The sequence below is a fragment of the Wyeomyia smithii genome, chromosome 3 (assembly GCF_029784165.1).
Source record: "Wyeomyia smithii strain HCP4-BCI-WySm-NY-G18 chromosome 3, ASM2978416v1, whole genome shotgun sequence".
NCBI lineage: Eukaryota > Metazoa > Arthropoda > Insecta > Diptera > Culicidae > Wyeomyia > Wyeomyia smithii.
The window spans coordinates 62,293,648-62,314,807 of record NC_073696.1 but is presented as its reverse complement, the minus strand read 5'-3'; the positions used below and the strand labels follow the sequence as shown (position 1 = coordinate 62,314,807).

At 37.6% G+C, this 21,160-nt stretch overlaps 1 protein-coding gene across 7 annotated transcripts in view; it reads left to right on the top strand.

The window, feature by feature from the left end:
* The window catches only part of LOC129726470 (MAGUK p55 subfamily member 7), a 54,580-nt gene that overhangs the window by 13,147 nt on the left and 20,273 nt on the right, over window positions 1-21,160 (top strand). For all 7 annotated transcript variants that reach the window (XM_055683188.1, XM_055683187.1, XM_055683185.1 and 4 more), the window contains exons 2-5: window positions 10,092-10,357; window positions 17,157-17,338; window positions 17,407-17,502; window positions 18,495-18,626. In XM_055683188.1, coding sequence (XP_055539163.1) covers window positions 10,315-10,357; window positions 17,157-17,338; window positions 17,407-17,502; window positions 18,495-18,626 — 453 coding nt within the window. In that variant the 5' untranslated portion in view covers window positions 10,092-10,314. The remainder of the gene's footprint in view (window positions 1-10,091; window positions 10,358-17,156; window positions 17,339-17,406; window positions 17,503-18,494; window positions 18,627-21,160) is intronic.

The following is a 21,160-nucleotide window of genomic DNA, read 5'->3' as shown; positions in this document are numbered from 1 at the left end:
GGAAGGGCTAGAAATAGTATCCCAATGGCAACAGGCACAGGGCTGTAGACAAGCTAAACAGTTTATCTATCCGAACCCTGGAACCGCCAGAAAGCTACTTAGTCTAAATCGTAGTGACCTACGGATAATCACGGGACTCCTCACCGGACACTGTCCCGCTTTTTATCATTTAAAGAAAATCGGCGTAGTGTTGAACGACACCTGCCGATTCTGCAAATCTGAACCAGAGAGCTCAGAGCATTTGCTTTGCTCTTGCGAAGCTCTTGCTTCCTCTAGGTACAACTTCTTAGGAAGTTACCTTTCAACTCCATACCAAGTATGGAGCTCCAATCCCAAGCAGGTCATTAATTTCATCAACTATGTTGTACCTAATTGGGGCACAGGTTTACAACAAAACAGTTCTACTCCATCAATGAGTACGAGCAATCCGCCGTAACCTGTGCACAGCAATCGGGGCCCGCCACAAAAGACAATCAGCAAGAATGTCGCAGTGGCATTTCAGTACCCAGTGCCCGTCAGGCATACAGAGTACAAAAAAAAATCCGCATCCGCAAATGCGGAACATCCGCATGAAAATTGACATCCACATCAACATCTGCATCCGTAATCACATATCCGCATCCGCATCCGCATCATACCATGCGGATATTGAAAGAAAATATCGCTTCATAAAATATTGCAGAAAAATTTTCCTTGGTGTATTTACTGCTCGCCCAAATAATATAACACAAGGGATGCTACGGATATCCGTATCCGCATCCGCGAATGTGGAACATCAGCATGAAAATTGACATCCACATCAACATCTGCATCCGTAATCACATATCCGCATCCGCATCCGCATCTGCAGATGTCTGAAAAATCACATCCGTAACATCCCTGGTATAAACACTGAACCGTGCTGCACGGGTGCGGTTTTTGCATAGCAACACGATACGACGTGTCTTGCTACCACCACTCAGTGTTAGTATTAGACCGACGGCACGAAGGGCGAAACTTGAAACACCGAAGCCAGTGCCAGTGTTATATGATCGGCACCGATGCCTTAAGCTTTGGCAAACACCGGAGCCGGTGGATCTAGCTTCGGAAAACACTGGTCTCACGTAAAGAATAATATCAACAATGTGAGTATCTTTAAAAACGTTTCGCTTCTCATTGGGCCTAGCAGAGCCATATGGCAGTGACCGAGGTGTTTCTACGAAGTTCAAACATTCGGCTACGGTGCTTTCACGAAACTGAAGCTCTCGTCTCCGGTGTTTGCCGAAGTTTGAGGCACCGGTGCCGATCATATAACACTGAAACTGGCTTCGGTGTTTCAAGTTTCGCTCTTCGTGCCGTCTGTCAGACACCAACACTGAGTGGCAATTGCCGTTACTTGTTTCAAATCAGCTATCAGCTGCAGTGTGTTCGCGTATAAAAAGGTGTTTAATGGCAGGTTTTGGGTCATCCCTCTGCAACTACGATTGTCCTTATAGATCGTCACAGATTGCGCAATCTTAACACCAAGATCATGCAGAAAACAGGCTATCCAAAACACTCCAGCCACGCCTCGTGCTTCTCGCTTGACCACGAGACTGTGGCCGTAAACATGGAACAAAAAGCCACTTACTGATTTGCGAACCACTGTGTCCGCTTCAGTGTAAGGTAAACAATCTTCGTTGAACTTGACGTCTCTTGCAATAACGATTTTGCTCGCCAAATTGTCTCAAAGCTGGTATCCATTCGGAGTGAGGACAGTTGTACCATTTCTCGGCTCTTGGGGCTTAACTTCATTTCGCTGCTGGTTCAGGATCCATGACATAGCATTATCTGGTTTTACGTTCATCCACTTCTCGTGGATTTCGCTTGCAGTCAAAGCCACCGTAGAGTGACCGTTCAGCTGGTGCCGTCGGAACCGATTCCTACCACATCATCTTCGTAGCTTTTGAATTGGTCAGATATCAGATTTTCAACCAGCAACTCATTAAAGCCACTACCCCAATTTGCTGTAGGTTTTCTTGATTCTTGTAATAGTTGAATTGCTCATTTGATCTTTTATCTGCCACTCAGCTATAGCTATTGCTAGTCCTTGAATCATCCAAACATCTTCGACTTGGACTTGATGGTAGAGATCACAACGAAGTACGTCCAATCAAGGACGACACCGAATAACTTGATACATTCCATGCCAGCGATCTGAGTAAATACTCTCCAACGGAGGAGGGGCACGTTCTCTAACACTTTCAAACGGCTCCCGGCACTGCTTAGTCAGAGCACATGATCCAATCCAATCCAATCGAATCCAGCTTCATTACAAACCCAAGAGTCATCTCGTGTTTCGCAAGGTTGTTTAGTGCTTGTTGACTTGCATGATCTCGGCTACGCTGATATTGGCTTGCCCAATAGAAACGGCATCCACGTAGGTACGCCTCACCGATCAGTTTCGTCCTTCTTTAACTCCGCTCAGTCCTGGCCATCGTGAGCAGTGAATAGCTCGTCATTACCATCTGGTATGCTTCTTGATTAAAAGGAAGTTTTCCCGAAGACACAGCAGTAGTACTACATTCTGGATGGTAAATTCAACTTCTTTGTTAGACATACTTTTAACTACTCCATCATACTTTCTTTATTTTTTTTTTCAATCGTCTGCCGCCGATTCTGGTTCTGTCAGCAAAGATGAAACTTCAACTACATACAAGTGGAACTCGACCCGAAAACAGCACCCCAAGTAACACACAAAACATGTTAGAAAATAAGTAAAAACAAAAGTAGTCATACGAGTGTACTACAAGCGCAATTGAAAACTTGTGTTATTATATTGTGTTTGAAGTTGTTTTTTATCAGTAATAAAACCGCATTTCGAAAACAAGCTCGTTTTTTCTGGTTTTGGAGATGTTTTTGATAACATGAGTTCAAGAATGACAATCACTATCACTTGGTCTTTCCGTAAGACATTACACGGTGTAATTTACACCATCTAATAACAACACTACGTACCTGTAAAATACTTTTCCTCAGTACAATAGTCGTACCATTCAACACTCAACTTAAAATTACTTGATCAAAATAATATTTGAATTATATGAACGATATCTATATTTATTCGAAGCGGGTCAAAACGCGCCATCAAAAGATAAACAAAACGCTTGCAGTGTAACCAATATCACTTCAGTTTTTTGTTATTGTATATCTAACAGCGTTGTCTAGTTTTGTTAGATTTTATATCCAGATAACGTTGAAACTATGCGAAAACAATTTCAATATTCAAGCGAAAGAAACAACTTTTTTGAAAGATTGAATATTATTTTTTGTCATCACTTTATAATCAATTAAAAATGCCACTGATAAAAGCAATTCACGATCTAGTTGCACTGCGCAGACACAACACATTTGCTCATGCGTTGGTTAACAGTTGTCAGAGCAACAGATTTGCGCATTGCCGTATTGGTACTCGAGATGTATTTTGCCACTTAATTATATCAAGTTGGCTTGCTGTCATGCAGTTATCGGTACTTGTTCTACTAGCCTACATGTTTTGCGCTTTTCTGGTGATATTGATGTCATGGAATAGATAACGTCAACTATTCTATACCAACGTGTGTTACTTGGGACTCTTCGTAACTCGGTCCGGGCAACTGTGGGATGCGTTCCTTCAAATTGCCCTTAACCTCTAGGATAACTTTGGTCTTTGACTCGGACAGACGAAGACGAACGCAGACAAATGTTAACGAACAACGAACATTTTATTAAAAACGCGTTTACTTCTTCTCTATGAGCGCTTATCAGTAAGTAGCGTCTACTTCGTTAAGGAGGGACCCTACTCTGAAAGGTCTAGATAGCGTGTCAATTACAAATGGCCGATAGCGATAACTACGCAAAAAAGTATATAATAAAGTTCTTGTTTTTCGTTGTGATCATTTCTCAACCGTGGCCGGTGAAGCTATCGTAAATATTTTACTTCCATTACCATTTTATAGTTTACAATTTTTTGTCTTGCGACACGCCCATGGAAATTTTAACTCTCAGTAGTCACGTACAAAAGCTCCAGCTATCAGAAATTTAGTCTTCATTGTATAACCGATGAGGGAGCTTCGTAGCTGCAAAGTTACAGAGTCTGCTTTGATAAGCGGATGGACGTGGGTTCGAATCTCAGTAGAATCAGGCCATTTGGTTGTCAATGGACTTCAACATGGGTTTACTCTCCACTACATACCCTTCCTTCAAACTGAATTCTATAGTACCCCTGCTGATTTTCAACCTAACAAAAATAACTCCCTCTTATAATAAAACTGGTCTGAGTAACGTATAATAGTTCTCTTCAGGGAATTGTTATTATGACGCGATCTTGGCTGGAACGAAGTTTCGATAAGTCTCCTTCCTCTTGACAAAAAAAGTCCTTCTTATAATAAAACTGATCTCAAAAATATTTATCCTCTCCAGGGAATTGTAATAGTAAGTCTCTCTAAGGATTACCCTGGACAGAAAGGAACTTCACGTGTAGTCTCACTCCAGGGAATTGTAATTTTGCGATATGGGTAGGATAGAAAGAGGCACGATATTGTAGAGCAGCAAGCTTGAAACGAAAGGGTAAACTCTCACACACAAGCACGGATACAAATGAAAAGCGTAGCATTTACTAGTGATAATGCCAATAATATGAAGTTCGGAGTACAGAAAACACCTGGATAATATCACAATAGATCAAATATCTCTGGTCGCAGTGATGAGTCCATACAGAGAGAAAAAAAATAATAACCGATTACTGAAGCGGGGGTTGACTCTTACTGGAAACTGGAAACTAGCTCGACCTACAGCCAGTAGTAGCTAGGTAGGCGACTCATTCGATTACAGTGTTAAACAATAGACGGACCAACCAGCACTGTAGCACTGCACAGCATTGCTTAACGTGTTCGGACAAATTAGTAATGTTGTCCGAGTCTATCGCGTCGCGTTTGCTTACAGACGCTTATACGAAGTCAAAAATATACTGTTCGATTCTTTACCTTTAATAAATGAAATATATATAATGAAATTAATCTTAAAATAGCTCATGTCACAAAAAAATCTGTAAAAAGTTGATCAGGTTGTGTATAAGACATGACCGCAAGGTTAACTTAGCATGTCTTGTGTGTTTGTTGTTGGTATTTCTTGCAATAGTTTGGGGAATACACATGATTATGGTTAATCAATTTGATGATCTGACAAGGTAAATTTCAGTAATAAATCTCTTTCATGCCTCTTCCTCTCTTTTTGTAATAAATAATAACCCTAAATAGGAGCGGTGATTATTTGGCGGAAAGTCATTCGAAATTTTTATTGTGATGTTAGATATTAAATTTCAATAAGAGGCAAAAAATGAATGTTCAAGAATCGATTTGGCAAGAGTACAGTATTTCTTTAAGGGCGCATTTTTTCAGAAAAATTCCTGCGCTATAAAACACATAAACTGTTACGCTAACAACTGATTCATTATCCGTAAAAAAGCCCCTACATAACCTACTTTATTTTAACGACGTTCCCCTGAAAAGGTTCAAAATAACATTCGTCCCGGTTCCGGAGATTCTCATATTAGGTGATATTAGAGCATTTTAGGCTGTTTTCCGGAAAGCGGAAGTCACCATCTTGAACAATAAAATAGCATCCGAGAGTGGTTTCCGGTTCTTGGGCATCATTTTGGTTCCAGCAATATCCATGTCAGGTTATATTTAGACATATATTGGCTGTTTTCGGTAAACGGTAATCTCCATCTTGAATTTTGACCCAACATAGACCGGACCTAGGCCCCCATTTTTCTTCAACGTGATTTTAATAATGTCAGTCATTTTTTCTAGTACATAAACGTTGACTTATCAGATCAATCGAATTTTGCGCTTAAACAAGGATTGACCATTTTCAATAATATAGTAAGTTTCTTGTTATGATTGGGGCGTGACAATTTTTAAATTTTGGTTATGTGAAAAATTAATTTTTATGCAGATAATGAAAATTTTTCGGAAAAGTTAATTCAGTACGTTCTGAGACATGGAGATAAAGTAAAACTTATAACTTTTACAAATTTGAAAATGTAAAATAACTCAAGAGAAAATATTAGCTCTTTAATCATTAGGTTATTTCATCCTGAAGAGGGCAATTGGTTCTTCGATTCAATATCGGATAAGATACCGATCACATCTTGGCGTCTTCACATCTTGATTTAACACTCAAAACTAGACGGCTCATGTGTTGTCAAAATGAGTCAACTTTTCACTGAGTGCATTTACTAATGCCCGCTATCGCACAGAGACTGCATTTGCCACAGTTGAGGCCGCTATACGCTATCGCTGGTATCCACTGCGCTGTTGCTGCTAAGGGAGGACTGCTGTTGTCGCTGTCTAGAACTATTATGAGCGGCTTCGGTTGAAACAGGCTCTTATATAGGCCAAAAAGCATTTTTTAATTGCAAGGTATAAAATTCTGTCGACCGTGCTTGGAAAACAATCATATAACGACCAATCAGAATCATTTGGGAAGAATCTTAGAAGATTTTCAAATCAATTGCTGCAAGAACGAAGGAAATCCATGGAATACGAACCGATTAATTAGCATTTGAAATTGGACATATTTTTCACTTTTTTCAGTTTTAGATTTTCATTTCACATCTCTATGTAGCCGAACTTCCTGAGAGAAGTATTCTACTTTAGAAATTTTTTTCGGCTTTCCACAACCGAGTTTTCAACTAGCCGTTTCGCACTACAGTGGGCTCAAGCGTGAAAAAATATGCTTGCAAAACATTGATGAAAAGTACAAAAACATTGTCATCTGTTAGCTACTAGAACATATTTTCTATTGTTTTTTTTTCAGCTTCAAAGCAACTATTGAAAATTTGTATTTTTGAACACATTTGCGTGAAACGCTCCCCTGCATACGGAATGGGGGGAGGGGTGCCAGGTCTGTTTTTCTTTTTGCGCCTAACATTCCCAGCTATCATAAACAGAAAACGGAATATGTTAATCTCATCTCAGTTGAGCGTAAAAAAATCTAAAGTACTGTTTAATAACTCGAACAGCTGGTCTATGATGGGTTAAAATAACGTCTGCAGTCGATTTCGGCCTTTGTGCGTCATCTCGATTCCGGAAATACACATTTGAGTTGTCATTCTGCCATTTTAAACGGTTTTCCGAAAACCAGAAGTCATGACCTTAAACTTCAAAATAGCGTCTGGAGTCGATTTGCAGACTTATTATTATCTCGATTCCAAAAATTCACTGTTTCCAAAATACCAAAATTACCATCGTAAATTTTAAAATGACATCTGGGGTCGATTTCCGGGCTCTGGATGTCATCTCGGTTTCAAAAACACTCATATTCGAATTCAGGCTCTACATTTTTCAATAGTACAATAGTTGGCATCAGGCAGCGAGGATAAAAAAAATTCTCTTTGTTTATAAAAAACTTTAAAAGTAAGACAGTATAAATACTGGCGTTGTTAAACATTATATTGTATTGTGCCGTGTCAATTAAATGTTATGTGAATAAAAAAATAGTTATCATCATAAAGTCACATTTTTTCGCAATTAAGTGGACGTGTATTCAAATTTCCAATCGATTAGTGCAAGGATGATGGAAATCTCTTGAAAACTGATTGAGTTTTGCCTAAGCATTTGAAATCGAACAATTTTTGTGACGCTCTCGATGTTTAGATTTTCATTCTGCACTCTGTCTCAGAATATTGCTGTAAGACGTTATCCTACGGCAAAAACCATTGCCATTTTGTAGTATAGTTTAAAATTCACATTCACTTTTGAGAAAAAAAAGAATATTTTTGTTCAAACAAATTTTTATCCGCGTATTTTTGCTATAATGCTTTTAGTAAACTCTCGAAAACTCAGTAGCCAAACACGTGTGCAAAGCTTTTTTCACATGAATTTGTACTCAAAGTAGAATATTTTTAATATTTTTTGCGTATTCACATTTTAATAATCAGGAATTATAGGAGCGCCAGTACACATAAATTACCAGAATGTTTACAAAAATTAATGTTATGGGGTTGCATCTAACATTTCAATAAACGTTCACTTTCATAATACTAACAATCAGATCTGAAAAAAGTAAGTAAAAAAAAAAGTAAGAGTTAAACTAGATCCCAATACTGCAAGCTTTCAGAGCAAAACACAAAAAATGTATGATAGTTTAAAAAAAGCATAAAAAAATGTCATCTTCCGTTTTACCTTTGTTATACTGAACAAAGGTTATAAAATCGGTAGAAAAACGCAAAATAGATCCAAGGTCCGGAGGGGCCGAACCGTAAATACCATTCGACTCAGCTCGACGAACTGAGCAATGGCTGTTCGTGTGTATGTGTGTGTGTATGTGTGTGTGTATGTGTGTGTATGTGTGTGTGTATGTGTGTGTGTATGTGTGTGTGTATGTGTGTGTGTGTGTATGTATGTTGTCTGTATGTATGTGCCGCAAAATAGTAACGCTCCTTTCTTACAGAACGCAATATCCGATTTTGATGATCCTATACGCAAACGAAAGCTGCTGTGCTCCCCCAGAATGCTACCGAGTGGATTTTTGATTAACGGCTTAGATTTTGAAATATTGATCAAAGAGTACTTTTTATATGCGACATTTAACATTTAAGGCAAAATGAATGGCACGGAGAGCCATGTGTTATACACCAATCGACTTAGATCGACGAACTGAACAATTTCTGTATGTATGTGTATGTGTGCCTGTATGTATGTATGTGTAAATATGTTGTTTATATGTGTAGTGAATCAAAATCGAACCGAAAAAGAAAAATAACAAAAAAAAAACTCTCTTTACAGAACGCTTATTCCAATTTTGATGTTCGCATGCTCAAATGAAAGCCCCAGAGATATTTGAAAATCATACTGAGTGCGATATTTTATTGGTTGCTTGAACTGTAGAGTTTTGACCAAAGTATATTTTAGACATGGGATATTTTACTTTCTGGATAATTTTTCTCACTCACTGCTCTTTCCTCTTCTCTATCCCTCTTTTTTCGTATCGCTATTTATTTCTCAAAGGAAATCAACAATCATGGACAACTTTTCATAATCTTTACACTCTTCGTAGTGCGACTTAACTGGTGTAAATAAATTACCCTTAAGCTTTTTCTTGGAAATTTGAAGATTCAAGAAGAAACTGCAATGCTTACTTAGCTCCTTTTCTTCCGAAGCTCCCGTCCTCACTTCTTATAAAATATATACTAAATTGTACGTTGAACCTAGATTTGCGAAGAGTAACAAAAATTAACAGCTTTCGGGAGCCAAGCATTGTAGCAAAATCTGATCCCACAGTTTCCACATATAACACAATAGCGATGCAGATATTTTGAAAAGCTTTACCAAAGATGTATAGACCTAGTTAAATAAAGCGAATAAGTAGAACCGCATTAAACTAACATACATGTTTGCTGTTCTAGTGTGAAATCAGCATCATTGTTATCTATTACTGTTTCCCCACGTTCGATTATCTCAAAAAAAAAAATTCAATTACTTCTAGCCAGCATTTGAAAATTGGTTTGTGATCGAAAAAATAAGACTTATGTACTCCAGTGATAACATTCATATTATTTGCAAAAACCACGTCAAGCTTTAATTCAATGATCGTCTTTGGTTAACTCTCTGAAAACTATCTTTCAAATTCATTTCATTCATTGAAATTGGACTTATGATGGCATACGTTTTGTAAGTGACTGGCCAAATATGTATAAAGTAATAGTTAGTATAATAAAGGTTTCTGCACCACAAGGTGGATCAATTTAGGTTTTTTTTAATCGAAATGCTGAACATGTCAGAGGAATTTTTTTCTCTACATGCCATGTCAACATGTTGGTAGATAGAATTTTCAATTGAAGTTCACAAACGAAGAATGTCTACACCATTCAATGAAATATCGCTCGAAACAAAACCGTAACGAATAACGTGCTTTCACGCTGCTCTGAGGTATTCTAAGTCATAACGCGCCTCCTCTGCACCTTTATTGGCAGAGTCAGGTTACGAAACTGAATCTGGGTGAAGCTGCTAATAGAATCCGACACTGAGTAAATTTGAAATAAAAATTAAATGAAGCGAAAATAACTCTCTATTCTTTGGTCATTTCAGGGTTTGGAAAAAACTAAGCATACAACTTTTAGCAACAAACGGTACACCAACAACAACACACGGAAGCTCAAATATGATGTGCTAAATTTTAGCGATTTTCGATACAGTGCTGCAATTTCTATAAGAACAAAAAATTGCATTTATCCAACGATCGTGGCTGTGACAAACAGTTAGCCGTTTCCGCTAGTACTTACTTCTTTTGCTGCTTGGAGCGACACAGATAATGACTGCAGTAGTCATGGCGGTAGATGGAAGCTTCGACCCAGGTGAGTTACTGCTTTTTACGCATTATTCTGAATTCGAACCATCAAGAAAGCTTTCATTAACTGGCAACACTAACGGAACATTCGACTGCATTTTGTAGCCTTATAAACTTTTCGTTTTACTGCCTCCATCAAACCACAAATTGCCGACTGCCCAAAGACAATTAGGTGTCCCACGATATGCTGGACTATCAAAAAGCAGCATCCGCCCGATCTGCAGAACTACAGCAGAACAAGATGCCTAATTGCCCGCACTCAATGTTTTGGTTGAGGCAAAAAACAGCGGTCAGTCCGAGCTGCCTCTAACATCAGGACCCGTTAGAGAAATTTTACAAGACGGTTTGTTTTAATTGCCATCAGAGACTGAGACCGCATCGAATCGGATGTTTGTTATGTTTGCGAAGTGAAATGGTTTCGTTTTTCAGCGCACGTCTGCCTTACCAGCCTGCCTGCTTACCAGCGAGAGTCACATCACAAGCTGGGACCAGCAACAGCGGCGCAGCGTCGTCGCTTGGGAGCCACGAGACTCGCCGGTTTTGCCGCATTGAGGAACAATTTATGCAGACATCGCATAACTTCACCATGTCGTCGTCGTCGTTCAGATATTGTATTGTTCCAAAGCTGTTGCTGCTGCGGACAGTGAATTTTTAATTGGCATCAGAACTAGAAACAAATCGTGACATAGGCGGCATTATTTTGAACTGTTTTCGTCAGCAATTTGTACACTGACAGTGAGATATGTTTGGAATGATTTCGGCTGGGCAAGCATTCTACGTAGCAAGTTTACAGTTGCACGTTTCTCGGATTCACTGAAAGTGCTACCTCAGCCAGAAGCTTTTAATTTTCTTTACGACAGGGAAACAATTTCCTTGCACTTGAGCCGGCAGATAAATATTGTTTTTTTAGGACTGTTTTTCTACTCAATTTCGACACGAAAACTTGTATGGCCGATCTTTACAATTTTGTAACTACTTTAGTTATTTTTTTGATAAAATAAAATATTGAATGAACCTCAATATTTCAGCAATATTGCGATTTCTTATTTTGAGCAACATTTTTCGAAATATTTATCCTTCGCCTATTATTTAAACGAAAAATGTGAAAACAATATCTGTTATGCTAAATATAGGACCAAGCAAAAAAAATTAGAACGTCAAAATATGTTCAATATGACCTAAAATTTCAATCATAATGAATGTTTGGAAAAAGAATAAAATGTTTTATTCAAAAAATTAAAAATTATAAATATGTCGAAAGCTCTCGGTTATACTTTTCAAAGTTAAAAAAAGTAGAATAAACGTAAATCTCGAAGGGAATTTCGAATCTTGGTACAAAACTTTTAAATTCGATATTTTGGAATTTAAAAAAAATAAAAAATAAACTACGAATTTCCAAACTCCAAGAATATGTAAACTCAAATAACAAAGTTAACTTAACTTTTATCGTTCTTCAATGCATTAAATTCAATAACAATCTAATCTAATAAAATGATTGGGTTCCCCATTAAAAAGGAAACTTTATTCATAAAACCATGCGGACACTTTTGGCTTCCTATATTTCATGGAACAGCAAAGCCGTACGTGTGCCCAGTGACTAACCAGTTTTTTTTTGTATTTGAGACCACAACGTTAGGGGAAACGAAGAATGTAATCATCGTAGGATGTCGGATATCCTTTTTTTGTCATCCCTCGACACCACAACTGACCGGAGCAATAATCGTGAAACGCTCGGTTGGTGAGAACAAATTAGAAATCACAGGACAATTGAAAAGAAAAAACCGCAATGGAAGCACGTCAGGGAATGGAATTTTAATTGAAACCGTAGATAGAAGTTATTTTCGGTTGAACAGATTTGGGACTGCAGAAGAATAGTGAAAAAATGGAAACTGTGGTTCTTGCGAGAAGATTTGTTTGATAATGGTGTAGGTGGGAAATGAAAAGCTTTATAATCAAGCTCTATTGTTGGTTTCGTGAAGTGACTTGAACATTTCTTTCTTACTAATTTCTTTTATTTTTTGTTGAGAACAATTAACTACTAAAATATAATATTGCATTCATGTCACAGCTCTCAATAGATAGCAAACAACACCAGCATCTTTTCTTGATCCATCCAAAAAATTTTTTGATGATAAAATTCCCAGGTTTTTTTGGAACAAAATATGAATACGTTATTGTAAGTAGCTTGCCGAACTTATTAGATTATTCATTATTAATGTAGCACTTTGGAACTAACTAATAATTGCTCTACTGGTATCAAATTTCGTTTCGCAAGGACATGCCATGTTTACTTAATGATGTGATCTATACGGAAACATATCCTGGCGGCATGGAAAATGATCGGCCCGTTAAGTTTGCTGAATATATGTATTCTGCGATGGCAATCAACGTTATCTCAAAACAAAATTACGGCCCGTTTCCTCCTCTCATGACATTACTTGTGCTTGTGCACGATGATGTTTGGGCTGATTGAATGAGAGCCAGTCGGCATTCATCAATGGTACGGAGTGCACTTGATGGAAGGAAATCAACTTAAGCGCTCGGATGGAACGTAACAGGATGTCGTCGAGGAAAATGCGTTCGCCTTACAGTGGTTCATAATCTCCCACTCGGTATAACATTCGCGCTAGCGAAATGTCAACTTTTGATGTGCGGAAAAGGATAGAACATTTCGACCATATTTGAACCAGTCTAGCCTAGCAGGAGACAACTCGTACGGTACCTGGTCTGGATGTGCTAAATGCAGCAGAAACAGGGATGTCCCGACTGACGATATCTTCAATTACGTCTCGACTGACTGTTTCGTAGAAATGACTGCCGCCGGGTGTTGCAAATATTAGTTTAGGTGTGTTATTAGCCCACGTAGGTAACCTAATGGCTCTGCACCGTGAACAGCGCTCTGCAGAAATGGAATTGTTCTAAATGATTACGACTAGCACACAGATGTGTTTTACCTGCAAGGAATTATGAACAGCTAATATTTTGTTATGTTCCGAATGATAAAAGTAAATTCAAGTGCACAAATACTAGAGATGGTATTGCTTGGTGGATTATTTTCTAAATCAGTTTTTGTTTTTATGGTGGCTTTTAAGTTGATGGTCTTTTTGATTGAACTCGAATCTATAGCTTCGAACCTGTAAACTGTATCATTTTGTGGCGGTTGGAAGAAAACGATCAATCAGAATATCTATCAAAGTTTTGAAGTGTTTTTCTAGAAATTTTTGCACGAAAGTCTAAAAATCGCTGGAAATGCAATATGTATTACTTTCAGTACTCTTGAAAAATTTAATAAGCCTGATACAAATTTCGAATTCTGTTTTATGTCCAAGGTAGTCAAAGTAAGCCAAGGGGGTGGGCACAGACTAACAGACATAGCACTTCGAACAATTCCAAAAACATCATTGTTCAGGACGATGCCAGTACTTTACGATAGTAACACTAGCTCCATCTGCTGCCGTGTTCACGCTGCGTCTTGTATTTCGACATCAGCGCTAGCGTGCGTGCATCTGTCACATTGGGAACTACAAAACATGTATGAGATTGCAAGAAAGCGCCCCAGACGGTGATCGCGCGATGATTGTTATTCGATTGGAAATTTGAAATGATTAACCCTGCTAAAAGCAAGATGAAAAGAAATTGTGTTGAACATTGTGCAGCGCTCGTCTATCTGCTAGCTGTTCAGAATACTCAGTAGCTGTTGAAGTTCTGAAAAGAATAGTAAATGCTTCCAAGATAACAACAGAACGAAAACCCTCCAACACGTCATGCAAAGGGCAAGCAGCAATGATGAGGAATTAAATTAAATTGCCGGATGTCACCACAAAAAAAAACGCAAAAGTTGAATTAAGTGTCCCAAAACTGATTTATTCTCCTGAAACGGAAGTTTACCGAAACATCATGTGTGTATGATACATATTCTGATTTCGATCTCTGTCAATATATTCATCATACAACTGTTGCGTTATGTATTTCACACATTTTTTGTGCAAAGTCAGAGCAATTATTGCGAGTGTTGAAAGGACACATTGGTTGATCAAGGTATGAACTTTGGCGTGCACTAATGGCTCTACTATACGCCACAAAACCATTTGATCTTCTAGCTGTTATGGACAACTTAGTAGATGATAAGGACTACGGTATTTTTCACAATCAACAGTATTTTGGTAAGTGGAAAAATATTTTTGATTCTTCAATTATTTAATTTGGTAGCTTTCAAAAGCGCCACTGGTATTGCCTAATAGAGATACCGGCAAGTTTGTTTAATGTATCGTCATTTACGATATCCATTTGCCGATGAATCTAGTTCTCTTGTTATGTCTGGCAGAATTTTCAGCCAACTTCGGTAACCAAGTACTCCATAGCAGCCACCAGAAAGACAAGTGGTTAAGTTTCATCCCACGAGACCCCGTTTTAAAACCCACGAAAAAAGCCAAGTTATGAGTAGAAGTGCCTCTGCAACTCTAATCTGTATTAAGGTAGGAGATATAATATTTCAATTTGTAAATACAACGTATTCACAACATGTTTATAATAGACCCAAAAATGTTCAATAAGAAAGAATGCGTAAATCAAAAGCTTACTTGAAAATTTAAGCAGTAATTTTCAACGTTAATTTTCGAACGCGTTTTTCTAGATATTAAGAGTTTTGAGTCGTGGCAGTGTTGCACAAAACCGACAATATCACAAGTACATAAAAGATCACACACACAAGCTAGCAGCATTTGCACAACTAACTCTTAGCTTCGGAGCTTCGTAGCCGCAAAGTTACAGAGTCCACTTTGACAAGCGTTATCACGGTGCTCCCACAGACCGTTATTATAGAAAAAATGCACCAAAGAATCTGAGTACGCCATTCGATTCGTTATGACGTCCAGAATCTCTGGTCAAAATTTCAAAATCATCGTACGGTACATTTTTGAGTAATTCCCTTTGGGGCTGTCCACTTACCACGTGGACAGCTTGGGGGCATTTGTTAATTCATATGGGCATTTTTCCACGAGGAGGTGGGAGGGGGTCAAAATCGTTAAAAAATCTGTCCACGTGGTATGTGGACAGCCCCTTTTGAAGGTCGTAAAGTACAAAAAAGTGATATTAAAACGACGAAATACTCAATGTAAAGCACGTTTTTCAGCCATATTTTAATGAAACAACTTCCAAAATAGTTTTTACACATTCCAAATATTATATTTTAAGACATTTACAATTGGTGGAAAGATTTATTTCAAAATCCCACAGTGCACAGTGGTCTAAATTCGAAAATATTTTTTTCTGATTGGTCGTTATATGATTGCTTTCCCGAGCACGGTCGACAGAATTACAGACACAGAGTAATTCGGAATGTACAATTTGGCCCATATAAGATCCTGTTTCAGCCGAAACTGCTCATTCTAGTTCTAGATAGTGAGTACAACATTCCTTACCTAGCAGCAGCAACAGCAGTGCAGCGTATAGCAATGGCAGCGGATAGCAATGACAGCGTATAGCAGTAGCAACGGATAGCAAAAGCAGTTGCAGCGGGTATTAGTTGATGCAGCGGCATTTCCTTTAGTAAAATGCTATCTTTTTGCGGTAGCGGGCAGCATCAGTAGTAGATGTATTCAATGAAAAGTTACCTCATTTTGACAACACAGCAACGTTCCGGAAATCTGGCATTTGGAATACATGAGCCGTCGAATTAAGAGTGTAAAAACAACTTTTCATCGTGTTATCTATCAAAAGGAATACCTTCTTCGCACTGTTCGCACTAACGCAAAGATGTGATCAGCATCTGAACCGTTATTGAATTAAAAAGCAAATTATCCTTTTCATGATGAATTAAATGCCTAATTGAAGAGTTGATGATTTCTCCTAAATTAATTACACTTAATTTTAAATGGTGGAACAGTTATAAATTTGACTATATCTCCATGCCTCAGAACGTACTACATTATCTTTTCCTTCAGTATTATGCAACACCCGAGCTGCTTTTATTATCTGCATGAAAATTTAGTCATTGCATAATCAAATCTTGAAAATTGTTAAGCCTTAATATGGCAAGCAACCATACTACTGAAAATGGTCAACCCTTGTTGAAACGCAAATTTCGATTGATTTGATTGACCGTTATATAATTGCTTTCCCAAGCACGGTCGACAGAATTATAGGCCTAGTAATTCGGAATGTGCTATTTGCTATTTCTTATAAAAAAGCATTACTCGTTTGATTCCCAGCTTTGTAGAAAATTAACTAAACCGTCCTTTTAGGTACGATCACTTGCTTTCAATTGAAGCAGTTACATAATGAGTTTTTCACATCTCAGAACTAAACAGTACACGTGATTTTATTATCAACAGCAAAATTCAACGCAATTCCTAAATTAGCCATACTTAAAAAGGTCAATTATTATCACCGCAAATACCTCCCTATAAGGCACAAAAATAAATATGCAGCTAAATCAACGTTTTTAATGAGTTCATCAAATTCTCGTGCGATTGTGTTGGGATGCAAACAGAATTAAACTTAATTTTCATTCCATTGCCAACCAAAAAGCGCATTCATAATATAAAAGTATTTATCCATGATGTTTGTTCGCAAATTTGTGCGGTTTTTTGAACATATGATTTTTTGTTAGACATTTTCATTAAGAAAGTTCAAACATTATGTACAATACTATTCCCCAAAAATCATCCAAATCCAACTCAAAGAGCAACAATTAATCCAGCCGTTGTTAAGATTATTTTTTTGTTTCTTTTCAAATTTCGTAGTTTCCTATTTAGTTGAACTTAACCATTAAAACTTTTACCATTTTTTCGCTTCTTCCCTCGCAGTCATATCCAAACTAATTACATCGCTGAAGGAGGCGGAGAGCTTATCGGAAGAGCAGGATCTCGGCTTCCTGCAGAATCTGCTCCAGTCGAAGGAGCTGAATGCGCTGGTCAATGTGCACAGTAAAGTCGCCAAAATCAACAAGGATGACCGGATAGCACCGCTTTTGTCTGCGTCCATGCAGGTGAGTGGAGCTTTCTAATCGACCGTAAAAACCATCCTCTAATCAGGTGCCTCTCCCTTGGTCCACAGGTCCTCGCCGAAGTGTTAGAACTTTTAGCACCCAGATGCCACATCTCTCCTCTGTGTAGGGAAATCTTTCACCTGTTGCAGAAACCACACCTACAGGTAATGAATCGATGAACGTATCGACTATGCCGTAAATTTTTCATTAATATAAATAAGGTTTATGTGCGAGTCCCGGCTCGGGAGAGACTGTTGGTATCAGTAGGATGGTAGCGCTAGCCCCGCAATTGTCCTATACACTAGCAGTTGGCGGCAAAGTGTGTTTATAATAAACCGAAGGTCGAGCTCCGATACGGAATGTAGCACCAAGGCTTTGCTTTGCTTATAAATAAAGTTTTAGAGGCTTGAGATTGATGGTGCCGAACGCACTTCTATGTTAATTTTATTGCAAGCAACAATGGCTTTCAAAAAATTACTGTTATAACTTTTCGCAAACTCAATCCAGTGTGTCGTATTGCAATGCATCTAAGACATAATTTCCAACCCGTCGAGCACTCTGCTATCCTATCCATTTGTTTCATTCGAATAGCATTGTAGCTCAGAGCAATAAGATAAATGGACCCTAAACAACTGCATTCGCTTTGGGGATGAGGGCTATTAGGACTAACGATCGACGAAGAATAATTGCGCAAAACACTAAACGATTTTTATAGCGTTAAGTGTACCAGCTCTGGCACCATTGTGGAGAACAAAATATCTTTTCTCACCTCTTTTTCCCATGCAGTCGATAGATAAAACTTTGTGTGTGTGTTTTTTATGTCATTCTAATGCAGAAAAAAAGCAAGTGCCTACAAACTCAGCGCAACGATGCACTACGTATTCTACTTCGAAACAGTGCATGTGAGCTGTTTATTACAAAATCTTTGTAATCTCTGCGAAAGCATAACACATTCCCAGTTACAACACACAGTTTTTACATAGGAAAAAAAAGAATATTGTTTGTCTTTTAGAAACTTTTCCTTAGAAAAAAAACTTTACATCCACTCAACTACCGTTTCTCAACTCAACCTTAATCACACGATGTTGCGTTGCGTTGTATTTTATCTTAACATACTTTTTTTTCCTCTCCACACTGTCACTTTGCATCCTTACAGAGCCTCCTATTGGCACATGATGCCATTGCGCAAAAAGACTTCTACCCACACCTGCCCGAAATACCTGTCGAGGTCGACGAGGACGAGGAAACCATCAAAATCGTACAACTAGTGAAGAGTAACGAGCCACTGGTAAGTACCCTCGGAGGATGGCGTCCTTCTCTTGTGTATGCAGTTTTTCGGTGTACTTCTCTATCTGACGGATTATTATACTACGGCTTTCGGTTGGCTTTACTTACTACTAATTCTTCTAAGCGTCTAAGCATGAGAGCTACGGGGCGGGCTGGTGGTAGTTGAAAATGTCGATTGTATGCTATTCCGTGTGTCAAGTGGCAAGTCCTTTAGTCGACTACATATATTCATGATGCGTAGCATGATATGTAGGTATAGCGGTTACCGGGCCCGTGGGATCACCTGAAACAGACACTGTAGTGTTTGATGTTTAGATGCAACAGTTTGAGTTTTGGCTTTTAATTTCCAGTGCTCAAAACATGATTACGGAGAATTGCATTTATAATGAGTTTAACAGAAAAAAGTGCTGGAAATACAGGTTTACTCGTATCAATGTTACATTGTTTCTATCCATCGACACATACTCATTTGATTTCTTGGCATTTAAAAATTCTTTACTAATTTTTGCGACACGAACATGTTTTTTTTGTGTTAGAAGATTACTGGTGACAGACGAAACTGATTGTACTTCGCATTACTTTTGATATGCGTAAGAAGATATTAGACAACTTTTAAGTGCTATTTGCATCCATAACAAAAATGTGTACTATTGAGATTGGCACATATTTAGATTTGAAGTATAACTGTAAAGGCTTCAAAAGTTGACTCAAATCACAACACTTATCCTGTAAAAAAATACTTACACATTTGATGCATCGTTTGGTGTTTTGGCAGCACTTCCTGTTAAACATATAAATCCTTGGAAGCGATTATGTAACCTTACTCTTTCAATAATTCAGAAAGTTTGTGTTACAAATCAAAGTAAATTTGTTTTTTTTTTAGAATTCTAAATATGATTCTTGCTCATCCAATCTAGAGTAAAATATTAGAAACTTTTTCTAAATTGAATTCAGGTTTAATCTAAACTTGAGCCAGATCCAATGCCAATTTAGAATCAATCCAGATCCGATTCGGGTTCACTCCAGATCTTATCCAGGTCATGTCCAGATTAAATGTAGGTTCGATCCAGTTCCAATTAAAATCAATTTTTGTATCGATTCAGTCCCAATCCTAATCCACTCAGATTTAATCTAGACCAGTTTCCAGCAAGCAGTCCGCACTTTTCAAAAAGAACCGTGCAGCAAAATGGATCGCAAAACCAAAAAGGTTGGGGACCATTGATCTTGACCCCATTCGTATCTAAATTGAATTTATATGGGAATCAGATCAAATCTCGAACTTATCCAAATCCCGTCCTGATCTTATCCAAATCCAATCTAGATTCAGTCATATTCCAATCAAAATCGAATCTAAACGTAATTTTGATCCAATCAAACTGCAGTCAGATTTAATACAGATACAGTTCTAAATCTAAATCTAATTCAGATTGAATTCAGATTCAAGCCTTACCTAAATCCAATCCTGATCATATCCAACCCAAATCGAATCCAGATCCGAATTAGACCAACAGCAATGAAGGCTGATCCAATACAGACCCAATCCACATCTAATCCAGATCCGATCCAGATTCAATCCAGATCCAATCCTTGTCTAATCCAGATTCAATCTAGATGTAGTTTTTAAATAAAATTTTGTTATCACTTAAAAATCCTGTAAAAGCGGATCCAAAAAAAATTTTTGGGTGTCCCTTGGGGTTTAAACTAAAAGAAAAAATTGTTACGGCTTGTTGTGGCTCAAATTTCGTGGCTCCATTTTTTTTGGCTTTTCTGGAAATTCTTAATTTTGGTGTTTTCTGACATTAACCTTTAAGAAATGTGTTAAACTATAGGGGTAAGCGGGGTAAGACCGCCCCCTTAAGCAATTCTGTTTATAGAAAAAAAAGTTGCGGCTGCAATTTCATTTCTTCTTCGCTAAGAGGTTCTTCTATTCAATACCCGCATTTAAAAAATAAGAACTGAAATATTTTTGTTTATTTTCCAGCTTTTTTTAATTTTTAAAAAATCATTGAAAATGTGCAGATCTTTTTCATGCGGGGTAAGCCCGCCCACCAGCGGGGTAAGATCGCCCACCATTTTTTGAGGATAAACAATATTTTTAGGGCCGAAACGGTTGATTTTATCGGTATAGTGTCTCTGACAAAGTTGTAGATGGTATTTTTTTTTCTTTTTAAATAAAATATACACTGTGAAAAATCTGAAAAAAAATTTTTTTATAAGTTTCAACTTATTTTGTTTTCTGATTATTAAAGTTCAGATCAATGTTTAGGTAACTTTTTTGGTTTTCAAAATAAATAGATTTTTCAGAATTGGGGGTTTTCAAGATATTGAATTCATAATATACCTAACTTTAAGCTAAAAATTAAAACTCATTATACCTGTCTGTATGATTCTTTTGAAGACTTATTATGTATAGAAAAATACTAATAATTATTATTTCTTTTATTTATATTTTCAATTTTCTATGCTCTTTTTTTTTTGAAGAACAAAATTACCAACGACTCTATACACCAAACAAACCGTCCAAAAAAAATTTCT